This window comes from Lucilia cuprina, chromosome 5 (genome assembly GCF_022045245.1).
Source record: "Lucilia cuprina isolate Lc7/37 chromosome 5, ASM2204524v1, whole genome shotgun sequence".
Taxonomy (NCBI): domain Eukaryota; kingdom Metazoa; phylum Arthropoda; class Insecta; order Diptera; family Calliphoridae; genus Lucilia; species Lucilia cuprina.
Window position 1 is genome coordinate 42,501,164 of NC_060953.1, and position 20,000 is coordinate 42,521,163.

Genomic DNA, 20,000 nt, shown 5'->3' on the forward strand with positions numbered 1-20,000 from the left:
AGACTAGACTATAGACTAGACTATAGACTAGACTATAGACTAGACTATAGACTAGACTATAGACTAGACTATAGACTAGACTTTAGACTAGACTATAGGCTAGACTATGGTCTAGTATCAACTTCGACAAGTTGATAATTATTGGATCAATTGACTTTTAAAAAAATGTATTTTTATTTATAACAATTTCGTGCAATTTCTTCTAACTACAAGTGAAAACAAAAAATTTTATTTACATATATCTTATGACAGTATATACCTGTTAAATCTGATATTTTCCATACATGTCGCTATTAAAATATCGCTACACAGTTAAAAGTCCATAAAAAGTTTAATAGAAATAATAAAGAAAAGCTTATTTTTAAAAAATAAACATTGAAAAAGTCTTAAAGGAGAAATATAGCAAAAAAAAAATGGGATTTCCATAGTCCATAACAAAAGCCCCTTGCTCACAAAACATAAAAGAAGAAACAATAACGACAATGAAGAAAATAATACCTATAAATTGATAAAAATATAGAAAAAATCTATAAAAGAACATAAAACGTATAAATCTTTAATTTATGATCACATGGAATCGCACTAAATACACAAAACATTTTGCCCCCCACCCCAACCAATCTTATACACCACAAAAAAAAAACAACAAAACAAAAGCTATCTGACAGGCAGACAATAAGATGTTCTTATACTTTCATTTAGATTAGATTTTTTAGGTGAAATTTTATCTTTAGGTTCATTTAAAATGTATTGATTATGAAAACGTGTTTGTATGATTATTATGAGTCGTTTTCCTTATTTAAGGAGATGGCATCTTTCTATTCAATTCTATTAAATAATAAAATGTAGTTTGGGTTCATAAATTATTTACTTTTTATTATGATTTCATTTGATGTACGTTTTATTTGTTAAATCAGGAAGAGAAATAAATAAATAAAAGCCGCTTCGAATTAAAGTAAAACATTAAAGAATTTTATGTGTTTTTGTTGTTTTTATATTCAAAATACCCTCGTTTGAATGATAAAGAGAATTTTCGATATCTAACTTTTTAAATATGAAAACCGTAAACAGGATAAAAAGTAAAAACGATTTAAAAAGTTTCACAAACAAGACTATAGTCTAGTCTATAGTTCAGCCCATAGTTTAGTCTAAAGTCTATTCTATAGTCTAGTATGTAGTTTAGAATAAAGTGTATAAAGTGTTATCTTATAGTTTAGTCTATGCTCAAGCTAATAGTATAGTCTATAGTCTGGTCTATTGTATATTCTATAGTCTAGTCTATGGTCTAGTCTATGGACTAGCATATGGTCTAGTCTATGATCTATTCTATGGTCTAGTCTATGATCTACTCTATGGTCTAGTACATAGTATAGTTTATAGGCTATGCCATAGTACGGTCTATAGTTTAGTCTATAATGTAGTCTAGACTATAGTCTAGTGTATTGTCTAGTCTATAGTCTACAGACTAGACTATAGACTAGACTATAGACTAGACTATAGAATAAACTATAGACTAGACTATAGAATAGACTATAGACTAGACTATAGACTAGACTATAGACTAGACTATAGACTAGACTATAGACTAGACTATAGACTAGACTATAGACTAGACTGAAGACTAGACTATAGACTAGACTATAGACCAGTCTATAGACTAGACTATAGACTAGACTATAGACTAGTCTTTAGACTAGACTATAGAATAGACTATATAATAGAATATAAACTGGACTATAGACTAGAGTGTAGACTAGATTAGAGACTAGTTACTAGAGTAGACTTTAGACTAGATTATAGACTAGAGTGTAGACTATTCTATAGACTAGATTATAGACTAGATTATAGACTACACTATAGACTAGATTATAAAATAGACTATACTGAAGACTTACTATAATTTACTTTTATACTACTTTATAATGTCGTAAAATAATTAAATTTCTATAAAACTTTTTCAATTTAAACTCAAAATATTCAATTTATGTACATTAAAAAATATGGAATAATAAACATTCTAAGAATTTAGTAAATCTTTAAAATTCTAAGCGATTTGCTATTTCCCCCCAAAAAAATTACCTTTAAAATACTACTGACTGATTTAGCTCTAAGATTTCTCACCCCTATCTGCCTTAAGCATTAATTTCTCAAAAACAATTCAATTTAGCTTAAGAGAATAAAAGTGTTGTTTATCGAATGATTTTGGGGGGAGCAGAGAGATTGGGCAGGTGTCTACAATAAGTATAAGGATTTTGGGGAGTTGATAGAATATAAAGAACATAATATTGATAAAAATAAATTCTTAATATTTGTTTCATTGTTCTGCCAACCTTTTCATTTTTCGGCTTGACTAGATGTCCTTGTTGTTCTTCGTATCATACATACATATTTTTGGGAGGTATCTTTTAGCTTTAGTATTTTATAACTTAATCGCTACAAAAAAAAAAAAAAAAAACAAAAAAGTATAAAACAAACCAAACAAAAATAAAGTAATAAATAAATTCTTACAAGTATTATCTTTGATTTATGTTATTTCAGTTGCTTTCTTATATTTTATAACATCTTCCCAACTAACACTTTTACTACTACTTCTTTTCGAACTAAACGGAAGTGATTGTATTAAAATCCAGTTATTGTCTAGTGAAGTGTGGGTAATTGTTGATGGTGGGTGAATGGTTACGATTCGATAACATGTTACTAAATTAGACAGGTTGTTTTTTTGCTATCAGTTCCACTGGCTCTACTCTAAATTCTCTAGACTGTTATATGATGTAACATTATTTTACATCATGTTTTTATAAGTTTGATATAAATATTTTTGTTTTCTGCCGTTTTTATTATTTGTTGTTTTTCTAGTGATTTAAACAAAAATAACTCAAATGATTAGGAAGAATTACAAAGTGAATCAAGTGTGGCTAGATTTTTAGAGATTTATTACCTATATGAGTGTTGCCGTAAAAAACACACGGAGATTAAAGTTCTTTAGAATCTTAAACTTTATTCAAATTTTGGGTGCTAAAAGAAATGATTTTGCAACAATGCAAATTTTATATACTGGGTAATAGACTAGAATATAGACTAGATTATAGACTAGATTATAGACTAGACTATAGACTAGACTATAGACTAGACTATAGACTAGACTATAGACTGGACTGTAGACTAGACTATAGACTAGACTATAGACTACACTATAGCCTACACTATAGACTACAGTATAGACTAGACGGTAGAATAGACTATTGACTTGACTATAGACTAGACTATGGACTAGACTTTAGACTAGACTATGGACTAGACTATAGAATAGACTATAAACTTGGATTAAAGACTGGACTATAGACTAGACTATAGACGAGACTATAGTCTAGACTATAGACTAGAATATAGACTAGACTATAGTGTAGACTATAGACTAGACTATAGTCTAGACTATAGACTAGACTATAGACTAGACTATAGACTAGACTATAGACTAGACTATAGACTAGACTATAGACTAGACTATAGACTAGACTATTGACTAGACTATAGACTAGACTATAGAATAGGCTATAGACTAGACTATAGACTACACTATTGACTAGATTATAGACTAGAATATAGGCTATTAAAGTTTTTTAGAATCTTAAACTTTATTCAAATTCTGGGTGCTAAAAGAAATGATTTTGCAACAATGCAAATTTTATATACTGGGTAATAGACTAGAATATAGACTAGATTATAGACTAGATTATAGACTAGACTATAGACTAGACTATAGACTAGACTATAGACTAGACTATAGACTGGACTGTAGACTAGACTATGGACTAGACTATAGACTACACTATAGCCTACACTATAGACTACAGTATAGACTAGACGGTAGAATAGACTATTGACTTGACTATAGACTAGACTATGGACTAGACTTTAGACTAGACTATGGACTAGACTATAGAATAGACTATAAACTTGGATTAAAGACTGGACTATAGACTAGACTATAGACGATACTATAGCCTAGACTATAGTCTAGACTATAGACTAGACTATAGTGTAGACTATAGACTAGACTATAGTCTAAACTATAGACTAGACTATAGACTAGACTATAGACTAGACTATAGACTAGACTATAGACTAGACTATAGACTAGACTATTGACTAGACTATAGACTAGACTATAGACTAGACTATAGACTAGACTATTGACTAGACTATAGACTAGACTATAGAATAGGCTATAGACTAGACTATAGACTACACTATTGACTAGATTATAGACTAGAGTATAGGATATTAAAATTTTTTTAGAATCTTAAACTTTATTCAAATTCTGGGTGCTAAAAGAAATGATTTTCAACAATGCGAATTTTATATACTGGGTAATAGACTAGAATATAGACTAGATTATAGACTAGACTATACACTAGACTATAGACGAGACTATAGTCTAGACTATAGACTAGACTATAGACTAGACTATAGACTAGAGTATAGACTAGACTATAGACTAGAGTATAGACTAGACTATAGACTAGACTATAGACTAGACTATAGACTAGACTATAGACTACACTATAGACTAGACTATAGACTAGACTATAGACTGGACTATAGACTAGACTATAGACTAGACTATAGACTAGACTTTAGACTAGACTATACACTACACTATAGACTACACTATAGACTACAGTATATACTAGACTGTAGAATAGACTATAGACTTGACTATAGACTAGACTATAGACTAGACTATGGACTAGACTATAGACTAGACTGTGGACTAGACTATAGAATAGACTATAAACTTGACTAAGGACTGGACTATAGACTAGACTATGGGCTAGACTATAGACTAGACTATAGACTAGACTATAGATTAGACTATTGACTATTGGAATAGAGTATTAACTAGACTATGGAATAGAGTATAGACTACACTATAGGTTATACTAAAGACCGGACTTTTGATCAGACTATAGAATAGACTTTAGACTAGACTATATAATAAACTATAGACTAAACTATAGAATAAATTATAGAATACACTATAGACTAAACTATAGACTAGAATATAGACTAGATTATAGACTAAATTATAGACTAGACTATAGACTATTGACTGGGCTATAGAAGAGTCTATAGAATATACTAGACCATAGACTATATCATATAGTGTCTATCATATTAAACATTGCTCCTATATATTCATTCATTTATTAAAATGTTAACACTCTTTAAACAAGAAATTAATCCAAATTAATTTACTTTATTAATAAAATCAACATGTAATTTTTTTTAGATTTTAATCTTGTTATACAAATTACATAACCCCTATTTAATTTCTCTTATTGATTATTCATTTAAATAATATTCGATGGTAATTAAATTTATTTATTAAATGGGATTTTTTTATTTTTCATTCGTTAACTTTTTAACATCTCAACCTCGTTTCTAGAATTAATCCTTTGATAATCACTTTTTTGCTAATATTTACTGCTCTTTATTTCGTTTTTATGAATATAACCACTTAAATATACAAATGTTTTGGATGGATAAATATACAATACGTCTCTTACTACTACTCCATCTGTTCTTTGTACCAGACTTAATGTTGTAATACACCCTAATTAACCTCTAATTAATTTTTAATTCTGTAATGCTTTTACAACTAAAACAACAACAAAACTGAAAAAAAAACAAAAGAATTTCTTTCTTTTATTTCTGCTGCTTTATGATTTATTCATATTTATTTGGTCCTTTTTTTCTTTTTTCTTTCTTTTTTTCGTTTTAGGTCCTGAACCTGCAAAAAATGAAAAATCAAAAGGTATTTTTCACTTTGTGTTTTTTTTTTTTTTGTAGTTGTATAATCTTGTAGTGGTAGTAGATGTATTTGATATTTGTTAGCATGTAGTTGTATTTTGTATTTGTTTTTATAAGGATATAAATTATTTTTATTATTATTATAAATATTTGCTGCTGCTGTAAATGCGTAAACATTTTAATGGTGTTTAGGGATCGAGTAAAAATGTTGAATTTATAACTTAATGAGGGTTACAGCAATGAAGCTTTTAAAGAAAAGTTTCGTAAATGCAGTAAAGGATACGTTTTAGAGAATAATTGGTTTTATAAAAATATATGTTAAAAAAAGGTTGAAATCAATTATCCTTAACATTTTATTAAAATTACCTAAATAAAAGTTTATTTGTGATTTTAGTTTAAATTGAGTAAGAGAAGCCATGACAAAAGAATGTTTTTAAGAAAATAAGAAATTTTTTCGATATTTTTCTTTAAATGGAAAATTGATCGATAATTGAAAAGTTGCATTAATTAAATGTTTAATCGGAATTATTCTCAAATGCAAATTTTAACCAAATTTCTATTAAAATCGAAAATTGATTAAAAAAATATGGAAAATTCTCTTCAAATAGAAAATAGATTAAGAATATTATTTTAATACTAATTGATCATACGATTTTTCGAAAGAAAAATTTGAGCAATTTTGTTGGAATTTAAACAAAAATTTATTCTAATAGATAATTGATCAATTGTTTTCTCGCAGATTTTCTTAAATTCACATTTTATCTAAAATTTGAACTAAATATAAAATTGATCGTTTAATCTCTCTAAAGAGAAAATTTATCACGAATTGATTTAACTACATCATGATCGCAGATTTTTCTTTAATACAATTTTAACGGATAATTTTCTTTAAATAGAAAAATTATTGAGAATATTTATCACTGATCATTAAAAAATTTCCCTAAATAAACCTTTGACCAAAAATTATTCTAAATTAAAATGTGAACAAGAAGTTTTTTAAGTTTCTATTCGTAATTTTTTTCTAATAAGAAATTTCTCAAAATTAAAACTGATCGAGTATTTTCTATGGATAGAACATTAATCTTAAAATTGATCTGTTAATAAGAAATTAATGAAAAAATATTCTCTAAATAAAAAAACTCTTCGTAAAATATCTCTAGATAAAAAAAAATTTGATTTAAATTGAAAGTTGTTCAGAAATTTTCCTAAAAGAGAAAACTGATCGTGAAATATCTCTAAATAAGAAAATAATATTCTCTAAATAAAAAACTGATCACAAAATATCTCCAGATTTATAAATAAAAATTGATTAGAAATATTCCCAAAAGAAAAAAATCGATCGTGGAATTTTTCTCATTTAAAACTGATTGAGTATATTCACTTTTTAGAAAATGAATCGTGAATTGAAGTGTAATTAGAAAATTGATCATAAATTGATATGTTATTAGAAAATGGATCGTAAAATTTCTTTAAATTTAAACTGATCAAATATTTTCTCCCAAGAAAAAAATTTATATTTCTCTAAATTAGCGAAAAATTTTCTCTATATAAAAAACTGATCGTAAAATATCTCTAGACTTAAAATTAAAATTGATCAGAAATATTCCTAAAATAGAAAATTGATCGTAGAATTTCTCTTAATTAAAACTGATCGAGTATTTTCACTGATTAGAAACTTGATCGTGAATTGATGTGTAATTAGAAAATTGATCGTAAAATTTCTCTTAATTGAAACTGATTGAATATTTTCTCGAAAGAGAAAATAAGAAATTAATAAAAAATATTCTCTAAATAAAAAACTTATCGTAAAAGATCTCTAAATTTAAAATTTGATCAAAAATATAAAATTTATCGTGAAATTGTTCTAAATTAGAACTGATCGAGTATTTTCACGAATTAAAAAATTGATCGTGAATTGATTTGTAATTAGAAAATTTATCGTGGATTATTTCTAAAATGAAAATTAAGCCAGAATCTTTTTCAAATAGAAAATCTTCTTTAAATAGAAAATTGATCGCGAAACTTCTGTAAACAAAAAATTAATTTTAAATTTTCCTTAAAAAGATAACTGATGTATAATTTCTCCTAATAAAAACTTTATACAGAATTTTTATTGAAAATAAAATTTATTTTAAAATTTCTTTAAATATAAAATTGATCGCGAATTATTTTTAAATAAAAAATTGATCGCAAATTTTCTTTTAATAAAAAAAGTATTTTCTCTGAATAGAAAATTAATTGTGAAATTTTCTCTAAATAGAATATTGATCGTAAATTTTCTTTAATTAGATCAAGGATTATCTCTAAATATAAAATTCACCCAGGATCTTCTTGAAATAGAAAATTGATTGTCAAATTTCTCTAAATAAATATATGACCGAGTTTTTTTCTAAAAAGAAAATTGATCATGAAATTTCTGTAAAAGAAATAAATCGCAAATTTTCTTTTAGTAGCAAATTGATCGTCTAAGTGCAAGTTTTAGCCAGAATTGTTATGGAATAGAAAATTGAATTTTGAATTAAATAAGAAATTGAAATCAATCGTAAACATCTCTAAAAAAAATAAAAACCTTTTATCCCTCATATTTATTGATCGTGGGTATAAATATTGATCAGATTCTTTAAATACAAAATTGATCGTGAAATGACTTTAAATAGAAAATTAATCAAGAATTTTCTTAAAGATTAATTCGATCTCAAATTTTTTGATGAAATGAAAACTTGATCGAAAATTTTTTTCTCTTAATGAAAATTTGATCGCGAATTTTATTTGACTAGAAAATTGTTTGTGAAATATCTGTAAATAAAATGTTTCTCACAAATTTTTCGCGAAATTTAAAATTAATCAAAATTAAAAACTTCTCTAAATAGAAACCTTCTCAGGAGTTTTTTCTAATTATATAGAAATTGGTCTCTAAACTGTTAAACTTTAAAAAACATTTGATTTTTATTAAACTTATCTTCCAATATTATATGGAAATTTTTCGAAAAAAAAGTCCTTTAAAAAATTTCTTTTATATGTATGTATTGAGGCAGTTATCTGGCATTTGACATATTGACAAGTAAAATGAAATGATAATAACAGTTTTTTAATATTTCAAATTAAAAAAAATTCTACTTAAAAACTTTTTTCATTAATTTATGAGAAAAAATAAACTAACAAGACTGTTTATGACTTTTTTTTAATAACATTTGCGTATCCTAGTGGCTACAGGAAAATAAGAAAAAAACTTAAATTGCTATTTATTTCTAAGAAATTTTTTTTTATAAAGATTTTTATTTTCAATTTATAATCTTAACTATTAGGTTCTGCAGTTTCATATATTTAATTGTCTGTCTGTCATACTGACTAACTGTCAGTTAGTTCCCGTTCCTGGCTTTATGTTTTATTTTCATCATCTTGTTCTTTTTCTTTTTATTGTGTATATCATGACTCTATGTGTAAGTAATCATTTTACAATTGAATATTAAAAAATATCAAAAGAAATACATACAAAAAACAAAAAAAAAAAAAATCCCTTCTCTATTACCTTATAGTATAAATTTCCGTTTATACTTAACAAGTAGCAAGTGTTCTTCTCCAGACTTCTACTCCCACCACATGCACTCCTTATATCTTCTACATACATCTACTGTTGCCGTGTTGACTGGAGTAAGAAATTAATTTAATTTCTTCGTTCGTATAATAATAAATCACATCAAAATGCATTCATACCGAGTCATTCGCTCAGTCAATCATTCTTTTCATGCATTTATTTCATTCTTATACTCAGTCGCTTTGTATGTACATACATATACATACGATAAGTTACGTTCTACATCCACTAAAACATCAGCTGTAGAAATATTGGAGAAGTTGTGAGAAAATGGCAACAAAATAAATTTCATAAAATTGCTTCATACTCGAAAATTCCAGCAAAAAAAGAAAGGAAGCTATTTACAGAGAAATGGAGTTAAAGCCAATCTGTGTTGGAAATATTAATATTTTATCATGTACGAGGAAAGTTAACAAATTTGGATATATAATAATGTACAGCTATCCCTCCATTAACTCACATATTCATAATCAATTTAAATAAAAACTTTTGCATTTAAAACTTTACATTTCCAGAAATATTTCGTATGAATTTTACTGTCAATCTTCCCCCAAAAAAAAACATGACCCATAATGTAGTTACCACTTTATTTTAAATTTATGATTTTTGGAAAAAAAAAGTTTGTCAAAACCAATTTGAAACTTTAATCTTTTGTCTGCCTATTTCTTTAGCCTTTAATGTATTACGTTTTTATAAAAATGTTTTAAAGGACATCATTTGTTTAGTCAAAGACAAGATTTTCTTTTCACCTTTTGAAAAAAAGGTCATAGTTTTTTTAAAAACGCTTACTTACTAACCACCAACCTTTTTGACATGTTATATTTATATTTTTAATCTCTGAAATGCCTCCTGGGCTTTTTATTGTAACAAAATTAAGTTTTAAACAGTTTTTTGTTTTCATTTTGAAAGATGAGGGTGGATTTACGGTTGCTTTTCCCATGGAATTTTAACTGCCAAAGATTAACAACAATATATAATAGTTAGTTGTTATAAAACCGTTATCAGCAGCCCGAAAAAGTCTCAGAAAACGCGTAATTATCATGAACAAGGAATGATTTCTTCGATATCTATCGAATAAGTCTATTCTATGGACTAGTCTGCCGTCAAGTTTATTAGTTGATGGACTTCTCTAGACTAATCTATAGTCTAGCTTTTGAACTTAACTATGGACAAGATTGTTCAATAGCCTGTATATTGACTACTGTTGTCAACTTCATGGACTATAAACGAGACTATAGACTAGACTATAGGCATGACTATAGACTAGACTATAAACTGAACTATAGACTAGACTATAAACTGAACTATAGACTAGACTATGGACTAGTCTATAGACTAGACTATAGACTAGACTATAGATTAGACAATAGACTAGACTATGGGCTATACTGTATATTAGACTATAGACTAGACTATGAACTATACTATATATTAGACTATATAGTAAACTATGTGCTTAACTATAGACTAGACTATTGACTACACTTTAGGATAGATTATAGACTAGACTATAGACTAAACTATAGACTAGACTATAGACTAGACTATAGACTAGACTATAGACTAGACTATAGACTAGACTATAGACTAAACTATAGACTAGACTATAGACTAGACTATAGACTAGACTATAGACTAGACTATACACTAGACTATAGTGATTAGTATTTAGTCTACTGACTAGTATTTGGAATAGAATATTGACTAGTCAATAGCTTTGTCATTTATGAACAAATCCAATAGATATTATATCTTCTAGTAGTCTGTTGACGCTCTATTGATCATAGGAAGTGTATCAAGATGCGGCCAAAAAGCTTACGAGTATACTTATAAAATGTTTAACCCAACTCCTTAATCCTTTTTAAACAAAATTGTTGTCATTGTTAAACAAAAAGTGCGTAAATTTTAGTATTTTATTTGTTACAACTACAAGTACTTTAAGCCAAACTATTTATGTGGTTGTAGCACACAAAAACAAAAAAATAAAGCGAAATAAAAATCCTGGTTTTTAGCATTAAAAATTTTATTTTATGAGCATTTCCAGGCACTTTTGTTTACATTTATTATTGTTATTATTTTTATTTTCAACATTTTTTTCTCGACTGTCTAGTGTAAACACAACTCAGAATAAATGTATGCGTATAGAATGATTTTTGCGTGGGTGGTTGTTAGGTTTTGCAAAAAAATGGGTACATACACGATATTAAATTGCATTGTGGGCTTTGTGAATGAATGAATGTATGAAAGTGTGTGTGTAAATATGGATACATTTACATATTTGTTTTATGGATAATACAAGTACAATAATAATAACAACAACAGAATATTTACTCATTTTATATATGGATGCCACAATAATAACACAAAATAATGTTTACATGTTTTTATATATGTATGTATATATGTATCTGTGTTTATATTGTACATTTTACATTTATTTTATGAACGTTCAACAACATCTATAGTTTATATTGTTGCTGCTGCATACATTATGTAAAATTTTTAAGTATTTTTTATGTTTAGTAGTAGTCGTTGGCATAGTCAGACTACAACAGATTCGTACACATGTGTGTTTACAGTTTGTTTGTTTTATGTTCCTTAAATACTTGTAAAAAAAATAACAACAACAGCAAGAACACAACAAATCAGAACAAATATGAAAACATTGTCAACAATTTTATTGAATTTTTTTAATGTTATTTTTTGTTGTTGTTATTATTGTTGTTTTTTGCTTACCAACTGTGGCGAATACTGGAGATTTGCAATTAAGATTAAACTGAAAAAAAACTGCTGATGATTTGAAAAGGGAATGAATGGATTTTTGTTTTAAACTAGACCACAGGCAAATTTTTAACAAAAACTTTAAAAAATAAATGTGTTACAATTTGAAAATGTAGCACATGAAATAATTTTTAGATTTTTTGTTTACAAAATATTCGCCTTTATCATTGTAACCACAATTACAAGTTGAAAAACCTGTATCAATATCCCCATCCATTTCCCCTGCTCTCAAAATAAGGTGCTAGCTTTATAAAATTATATAGAGCTTCGAATTACATAAAATTTGTCTTAAGATTTATGTATATATTTAGTCATTCATGAATGAATTCATTAGAATTATATTTATAACTACGTTTCTATTTCCTTTCTAGTTCACTTTTTTTTCTTCTGTTCACTCTCTATTTCATCAAAAACTCAACCTTGAGATAAAACATAATACAACAGAAATGGATAAAATCCTAGAAAAAAATATAAATGAAAACATCCACATGTGTATATGTTTGCGAGCTAAAAAATATAAAACGAAGAATATTTTAAAAATAAAAAAGCGCCTTATCTCGTATAAAAGGGGGCGAAAAGTTGTGAATAAAGAATATAACCTCCATATAGATAACGAGTTCTAATTCTGGTATATTTGCAAGTCATGAGTTCTCCTTTTTTTCCTTTTTAAATAATTTTCAAGAATTTTAGAAGAGTGAAATCGTTTGAGGATATAGATTGATAGACAGATAGATAGATATGTAGATAGATAGATAGATAGATAGATAGATAGATAGATAGATAGATAGATAGATAGATAGATAGATAGATAGATAGATAGATAGATAGATAGATAGATAGATAGATAGATAGATAGATAGATAGATAGATAGATAGATAGATAGATAGATAGATAGATAGATAGATAGATAGATAGATAGATAGATAGATAGATAGATAGATAGATAGATAGATAGATAGATAGATAGATAGATAGATAGAGATCCAATTTCGTTTTAACCGAGTTCGTTCCCAAATATCTGCCTGATCATAATTTCAAAAAAATCCTGCAAAATATTTCCCTTTATTTCCACCAAGGACCTCCTACTAATTTAGAATTCTGACACTTTCAACACAGCTAGTGTTGACTTTAGTACAAAATAAATATTTTTTCATCATTATTTCAGAACAATTTCAACAATTTTTTATTATTACAATAAATATTTTTCATATTTGGCCAGCGGATAAATTGAAATAAAACAGAACAAAAAAACAACAACTAGTAGGAAATAATAAAATGAAATTAAGTTCATTTTTATATTCACACGCATTTGCAGAGAAATAAAGTTAATATTTGTAGTTGTTGTCGGGGCGTTTTGGAAATAAAGAAGGCAGTGAGTGTGAGTGGCACTACCATTGGTGGCAGTACTACATTGAGTAGTACTGATGCATTAGTTATGAACTGTGAATCATAAACTGAACTGTTGAACGCCAGAAATTTGGGAGGGGTAAAGAAGGAAAAATAAAAATATTATTTTTTATAGGGGGAAAAGAAACTAAATTCAATATTCAGAGGGGTGCAGTGTAGTGCATAGCGAAGTGGTTGGTGGTAATTTGTTAGCCTAAGGCCAGGTGTATTTTTAAGCCACTTTTTCTCAATGTGGTCTACATGGCCAGTATGAACTTAGTTTTCTGAGTTGTTGTTATATTTTTCCATCATATTTTTTGTTATTTTGCGTTAATGGAAATTTCACGTTCGAGTGTTGGAAACAATAGAGATTTTATTTTCAGTTTTTAATTTGTTGATATTTTTTATAGCCTTAGGTGGTTTAAGTAATGTGGATTATGTATTTTTCGTGTTTTATAAAAAAAGTGCGAAATTTGCCTGAATAATTTTATTAAAGAAAAAGAGAATTTTATGAAATAAAATTAAAAAAAAATAATAATTTTTAAAAATTTTGACGTGTTGCTTTTCGCCCCTTAAAAAATGTGTTATAAAGTGTTTAAAATGTCTCAAAGAAAAGCCTTTAGCTTTTAGTGTTATTTTCAAAGCATAAAACGGAAGTAGTTTTTCTTTTGTTGACACTTTACTAAGCTTTTATCTTTCACAGAACAAAACAGGATCTTTAAATACAAAACATAAAGTTTGTTGTGCTTTTTGTTTTGCTGTCTTCCTTCATTTTGTTAGCAAATGTTTGTGTCACTCAAACTATTTTGTAAAAATGGTTTGTTTTCAAGGAGCTGACAACTTAAAATAAATTATCCTTGAACTATTTACTACTCTAGTTGTTGTATAAAAACTTTAAACATCAATCCAATAAAAACAAAACTTAAACTAAGCAAAAAGAAAATAAAAGTTTATTTTTCGAGTTGAGCAACTATATAAATTAGAAAAATTTTCTATGTGAAAAGGTTAAACTTTATTTGGTCTTTTTAAGGAAAACAAATTGAACAGCAAATTTTTTTTGGGGGGTTGTTGATAGCAAAACATTTTAAATAAATATTGTTCATAACTTTTTATTATTTTAGATTTTTCAAACAATTTTATAATTTATATAATTTTCTTTTTTTCTTCCAGACTGGCGTAGCACAGATAGCACCGATCATCATGATCGTGTCCAAAGACAATTGTCCGTTTCGTCCGATAGTAAATTGCTAGATGATGATATTAGAGAGGAGACACGTGTTATAATGCGTCCCAAAAAACCACCCAGACCTAAATCCGAAGTCTTTCTCAATAAACAAGATCCTCATCCGCGTCGTAAACGTTTCAGTGCATTTGGTGTAAGTATTTATTAATTTCTTTTTGTCTTTAACATTATTAAATTAATTAAGAATTATGTACTCGATTTTTGAAGCAGACAGTTTTGAAAAAAAATTTTTCTGTAAATTTTACCCTTAAATTATACTTTTCTTATCAAAGTTAATTTTTTTTTGATATAAAACATTAAACATTTCTTTGCATATTTAAGGGAGTTTGATTTAATTTGTTTTACTTATTGAAGGGATTCCCAAACGGTTCTGCAGTGTACCTTATAGAGTTATTTTTAATCTAGTTTTTAATGTGAAATATATTTATAGAAAATTCAATGATGTGATACATCAGATTCGGAATCTGTTCAGATTTGATTTTCCATTGCATTTTTTCGATAATGAACAATTTTTATACCCTTCACCTTCGTGAGACCCTATAAATTCTGGATCCTTATAGAAAGCGGAGTCGATTAAGCCATGTCCGTCTGTCTGTATGTATGTTCGTTGAAATCAGATTTTAGAGGGCCTCAGATATCGAGGAGGTCCAAATCTTCAATAATTCTGTTAGACATGCTTTCGGGAAGATCGCTATTTAAAATCAGCAAAATCGGTCCATAAATTGTATAAATGAGAGAGAAAATCCATAAAAGGGAACTTTTTGGTACATTTTCGTTTTACAAAAGGTACTTTTTGAATTATTTATAATATTGAACCTACTAACATGAAATTAAGTATGTAGATTCGGAATTAGGTAAAAACACATAAAAGGGAACTTTTTTTTTTTTGTATTCAAAATGTACCTTTTGAGATTTCGATAATAATGAACCCAGAAACATGAAATTAAGTATGTAGAGCCCGGATTAGACGAGAACAAATCAATGGGAATTTTTTAGTACTTTTTCGTTGTGCAAAAGGTACTTTTTGAATATTCTATAATATTGAACCTAGAAAAATAAAATTAGAGTCGGAATTAGGTGAGAAGCGGAAAAAGTGAACTTTTTTCTATTTTTTTTTAAAGGAAACATGAAATTAAGTATGTTGAGCCCGAAGTAAGTTATGTAAAAAAGACTTTACTGACTGTTTTTTTTAACACACCGTAAACTCTTATTTGTTCCAATTGATTTCCTCCTCTAGGTATCAGAAAAAATTTCGCTTATATTGACTGTATAATTCCATTTGTATCATATTGAATTATTCAGTTATCGATCTAGATAAAAATTAAATCATTTTTGATCTACATCAAAATTTATGTAGAATTTGATCGTGTTAGTTTTTATAAATGAATTTTGACTTTCATGTCATTTTCTGAAGGGTACTTTGTATGGGAGACCCAATCATTTCAAAATCGGTATTATCATTTAAAGTTCTATAAAACTAAGTTTTGCCGATTTTTGTTGACACATTAAAGCATTTACCATAATAATAAGTCCAATTTGGGAGTACAGTTGAATGGGGGCTATGCGAAATATTGAACCGATTTGAACCATTTTCAATAGCGTTTGCCCTTCGATAAAAAGTAGGTACTAAATTTCATAAAATTAAAAGTAAAAGTATTAAAAGAATTTAGACAACAATAGAATCTGAGAAAATGTTTACTGTGTCGAATTCTGAAAGGTTCGGTCCATAATCATATTATTATCGATATATGGCAATGTTGTAATGGTGGGTATATGTCAATGATTCTACACAGTCGATAATAACACTCATACTTATAGTAGAGTAACTTGCTATTGATACAACATATATAAAAACTAGTTGTTGTTAATTTCGTCCCCTTTAAAACCTGTTACGGAATCACTGACACACATACTAACACTTATACATGACAGGTATGGAAAGTTAAGATTTTAAAAAAGATACGGAATTTAAACAAAAAGAGCTCTTTTTCAAAAATAATGCTGCTTAACATTTTGTATTTTTTGCGGATAAATAAGACTTAAATAGAATAGAAAGTAGGTATTAACTAAAATGTTTTTGTGACATAGTAGTAGTTAGGAACAAATTTAGATTATATTTTTATGAGATCCTTTTGTTTTAATGTGAAGAAAACTATGCTTGACTTTAAAATCTAATTTCTACAAGAAATTAAAAATATGTTTTGGTCAAATTGAAATTATGTATATGTATTTGGTACTTTTCAATGTATAAATTTACATTGGTATTACATTTACCATCCCTGCTTTTATATACACCACACACACTTTTGTTGTTTTTGGATTTTCAACCACTTCTTTTCTTGCTAAACCGTAGATAATGTAAACAATAACATTCGCTTTTATTTTGATGGTGACTATTTTTAGGAATTTTATTATTGCAATTCCCATTGAGTTTATTTTGATTTGTGTATAAAGTATTGAAGTTGTCTGGTGCATCTTTAGTTTGAAACAAAAAATTTTATCTCTTTTTACTTTTTCCTGATGGGACCCTTTGTTCGGATCCTTGTTGATCTTGAGCATTGAGTGTTCCGATTTCAAAATTAATTTCATTTAAATTATTTGTTTATTTAGTGAGCTAATTTCATAAATTGAAGTACCCATCAACTACCGTGGGGCTATTATTGACTTGGTATATACATACATGTTGTGAAATATTTGTCATAGACCCACAAAAGTATATGTTATATTCTGAGTCCTTATTAAATTCTAAGTTGATCTAGCCACGTCCGTCCGTCTGTACAAATAAAAAGAGTTAGAAAATTAAAAATGGCAATATCGGTAAATGTTTTCGCATAACCCTCATACAAGTGGGCTCCCCGAAAAACTGCTTTAGGGGTCAGAACAGTTTCAAAAATTCGAAAATAACGATAAAATTCGACATAAATAAGTTTCATATAATTCAAATATTTTGAATATCGGTCCACCTACACATCAAATAATGTTCCCTCCAACAATAGCTTAACGCCCATCCTGACTAGCTTGTAACTACTCTGAAATTCTGCATAAGTTTCATATGAGCAAACATTTTTATCGAATTTTTGTAGGAGCGGTACACAATTGACTCCACCCCTCATATAAGACCCCCTCTATAAATGTCTTAAACATCTATTAGTGGCTTATAAATACGAGTCTATCGCTGAAATTCAGCACTAGGAAGTTCCTTACGAGTTAAAAACTTTAACAAAATTTTACAATTGACTCCACTTCCAATATAAGATCCCCTCAGAAAATAATTTTAGCCCTCATATCAAAATACGAGTATAGAGCTAAAAATCGAATTATAAGAATCGGTTTATAATTGACCCATATTAGGTCCCCTTTGGAAAATTACCTAAACGTACATTACTGGCTTTAAATGACAGCTATGGAATTATATATAAGCCCTAGTCAAAATATCAACCTAATGTTGTTTATAAGGAATCATTCCATATCTGGCTTTCGGTTTGATGTTGGGTATATAAGATTCGGTATAGCCGATATAACACTCTTACTTGTTTGAATTTCAATAAAATAAGAATTTGGAAAGCGAATGTCTGGAATCATTCGAAATGTTAGTGGGATATAGCCACGACCTTCTGTTGGCACATTAAGCCTTAGAGGATAGCAATTAGGGGGGTAATTTTTTTCAAAAAATACTTTCTGATAATCTGAAATATTTCGAATTCATTTCAGAAAAGCCGAATTTAGTGTCCGTCCGCCCTTTAAACACAATCTAAAATTGAGATATTGTCCTGAATTAACAGGAATTATTTCTCATAATGTTAAGAATTTGTAACAAGAAAGTGGATCCCAAATTGTTATAATCAATAATTTTGAAGAATGTATACGGTAAAGAAATGAAACAAGGTGCCTCCTGTTAGCTAGCCGATCCGGGTTCGATTCCTATTGTCAATTTAGTTTACTCTCAGTTATAGAGATTTCTTTTTGGTGGCTACATTCGATTTCTATCCAAAAAAATATTTACATTCAAAGTCTCTAAAACATTAAATCATTACAATTTTTAATATATTTTATTTCTCTTTGCAGGGTGATTCACCGTTCGGTAAACAAGATGCCTACGTTAAATTGGAACCCTTAGGAGAGGGTTCATATGCCACAGTATACAGGGGTTTTAGCAAGTAAGTAAATAAATAAAATTTTATATATTTTATTAAAAAATTAAATATTTAACAACAAAATGGAAAAAGCTAATCCATCACAATCATCAGCAGCAGAGTCATCAAAATATGTATAAAAAAGGATGGGTGATTGAAAGAAAGTCAAATTGTAAAACCCCTTTTTTTCTAAGAAAGCATGTTTATGTTTGCTAACAATCAAAAATTAAAATTTATTTTATGAAAATTTCATAAAAGACTTTAGCAGAAAAGAAATTTGTCTTTAGATTTAAGGACTTTATGATAAATAGCAGTAAATGAAAAAAAGGAGTACATATAGAAAAAAAAACAGAAAATTAAGAAGCAGAAACTTTTTCCAGTTCTGTTATCTAAACAATCATAAAAGTGTATATATGTGTGTGTGTAAAATGTGTTAAGGGTTGTGGGTGAGTTTGTCTTTTATTTAGAAAAGGTTACAAAAATTTTATTGTAGACATTAATGACCACAATTTCAGTGATTTATTAATGTTCCTAAGAAATTTCTTAAAATTTCTGCTCAAAATATAAAACTCTTCCAAAAAAATACAAAACTTTTTTTCACAAAGAAAAAACCTTAAAAGTTTGCCTATTTAAGTCATTGCCAGGGTGTTGTTTGTTAGTCTGTTACTGATATGGTACATCCTTCCAGTAGTTAATAATGTCTATTATTATTCAACATTTTTGTTGGTTCTTTGATATATAACGTGTGTTATGTCAATGTCACAACATTCAAGTGCTTCTTTATAATAATCATTATTTTACATTTTTTACTCTCAATCTAACGCTTTTTCACTCTCTCTCTCTCTCTCACTTCCTGTTTCTAATACTCATACTTGAAAATATTTTGTTACAAAAACATGTTCCGGGTTGGAAAATTCAATAATTTTTCACTTTGTCTTGGAGCTTTTTCTTTATTCAATGATTAGTCTATTGTCTAGTTTATGGACTAATTTCTTGACTGTTGATAGTCTTTAGACTAGGCCTTAGACTTTTCTGTTGACTTTTATA

General features: G+C 27.7%; 1 protein-coding gene across 3 annotated transcripts in view; it reads left to right on the top strand.

Annotated features, from left to right (window-relative positions):
• Positions 1-20,000, top strand: part of LOC111686924 (cyclin-dependent kinase 14) — a 273,114-nt gene that overhangs the window by 223,349 nt on the left and 29,765 nt on the right. For 2 of the 3 annotated variants that reach the window (XM_046950947.1, XM_046950950.1), the window contains exons 4-6: positions 5,786-5,818; positions 14,748-14,953; positions 18,886-18,977. In XM_046950947.1, the coding sequence (XP_046806903.1) occupies positions 5,786-5,818; positions 14,748-14,953; positions 18,886-18,977 (331 nt within the window). The remainder of the gene's footprint in view (positions 1-5,785; positions 5,819-14,747; positions 14,954-18,885; positions 18,978-20,000) is intronic. The other variant, XM_046950949.1, reaches the window with a different exon arrangement.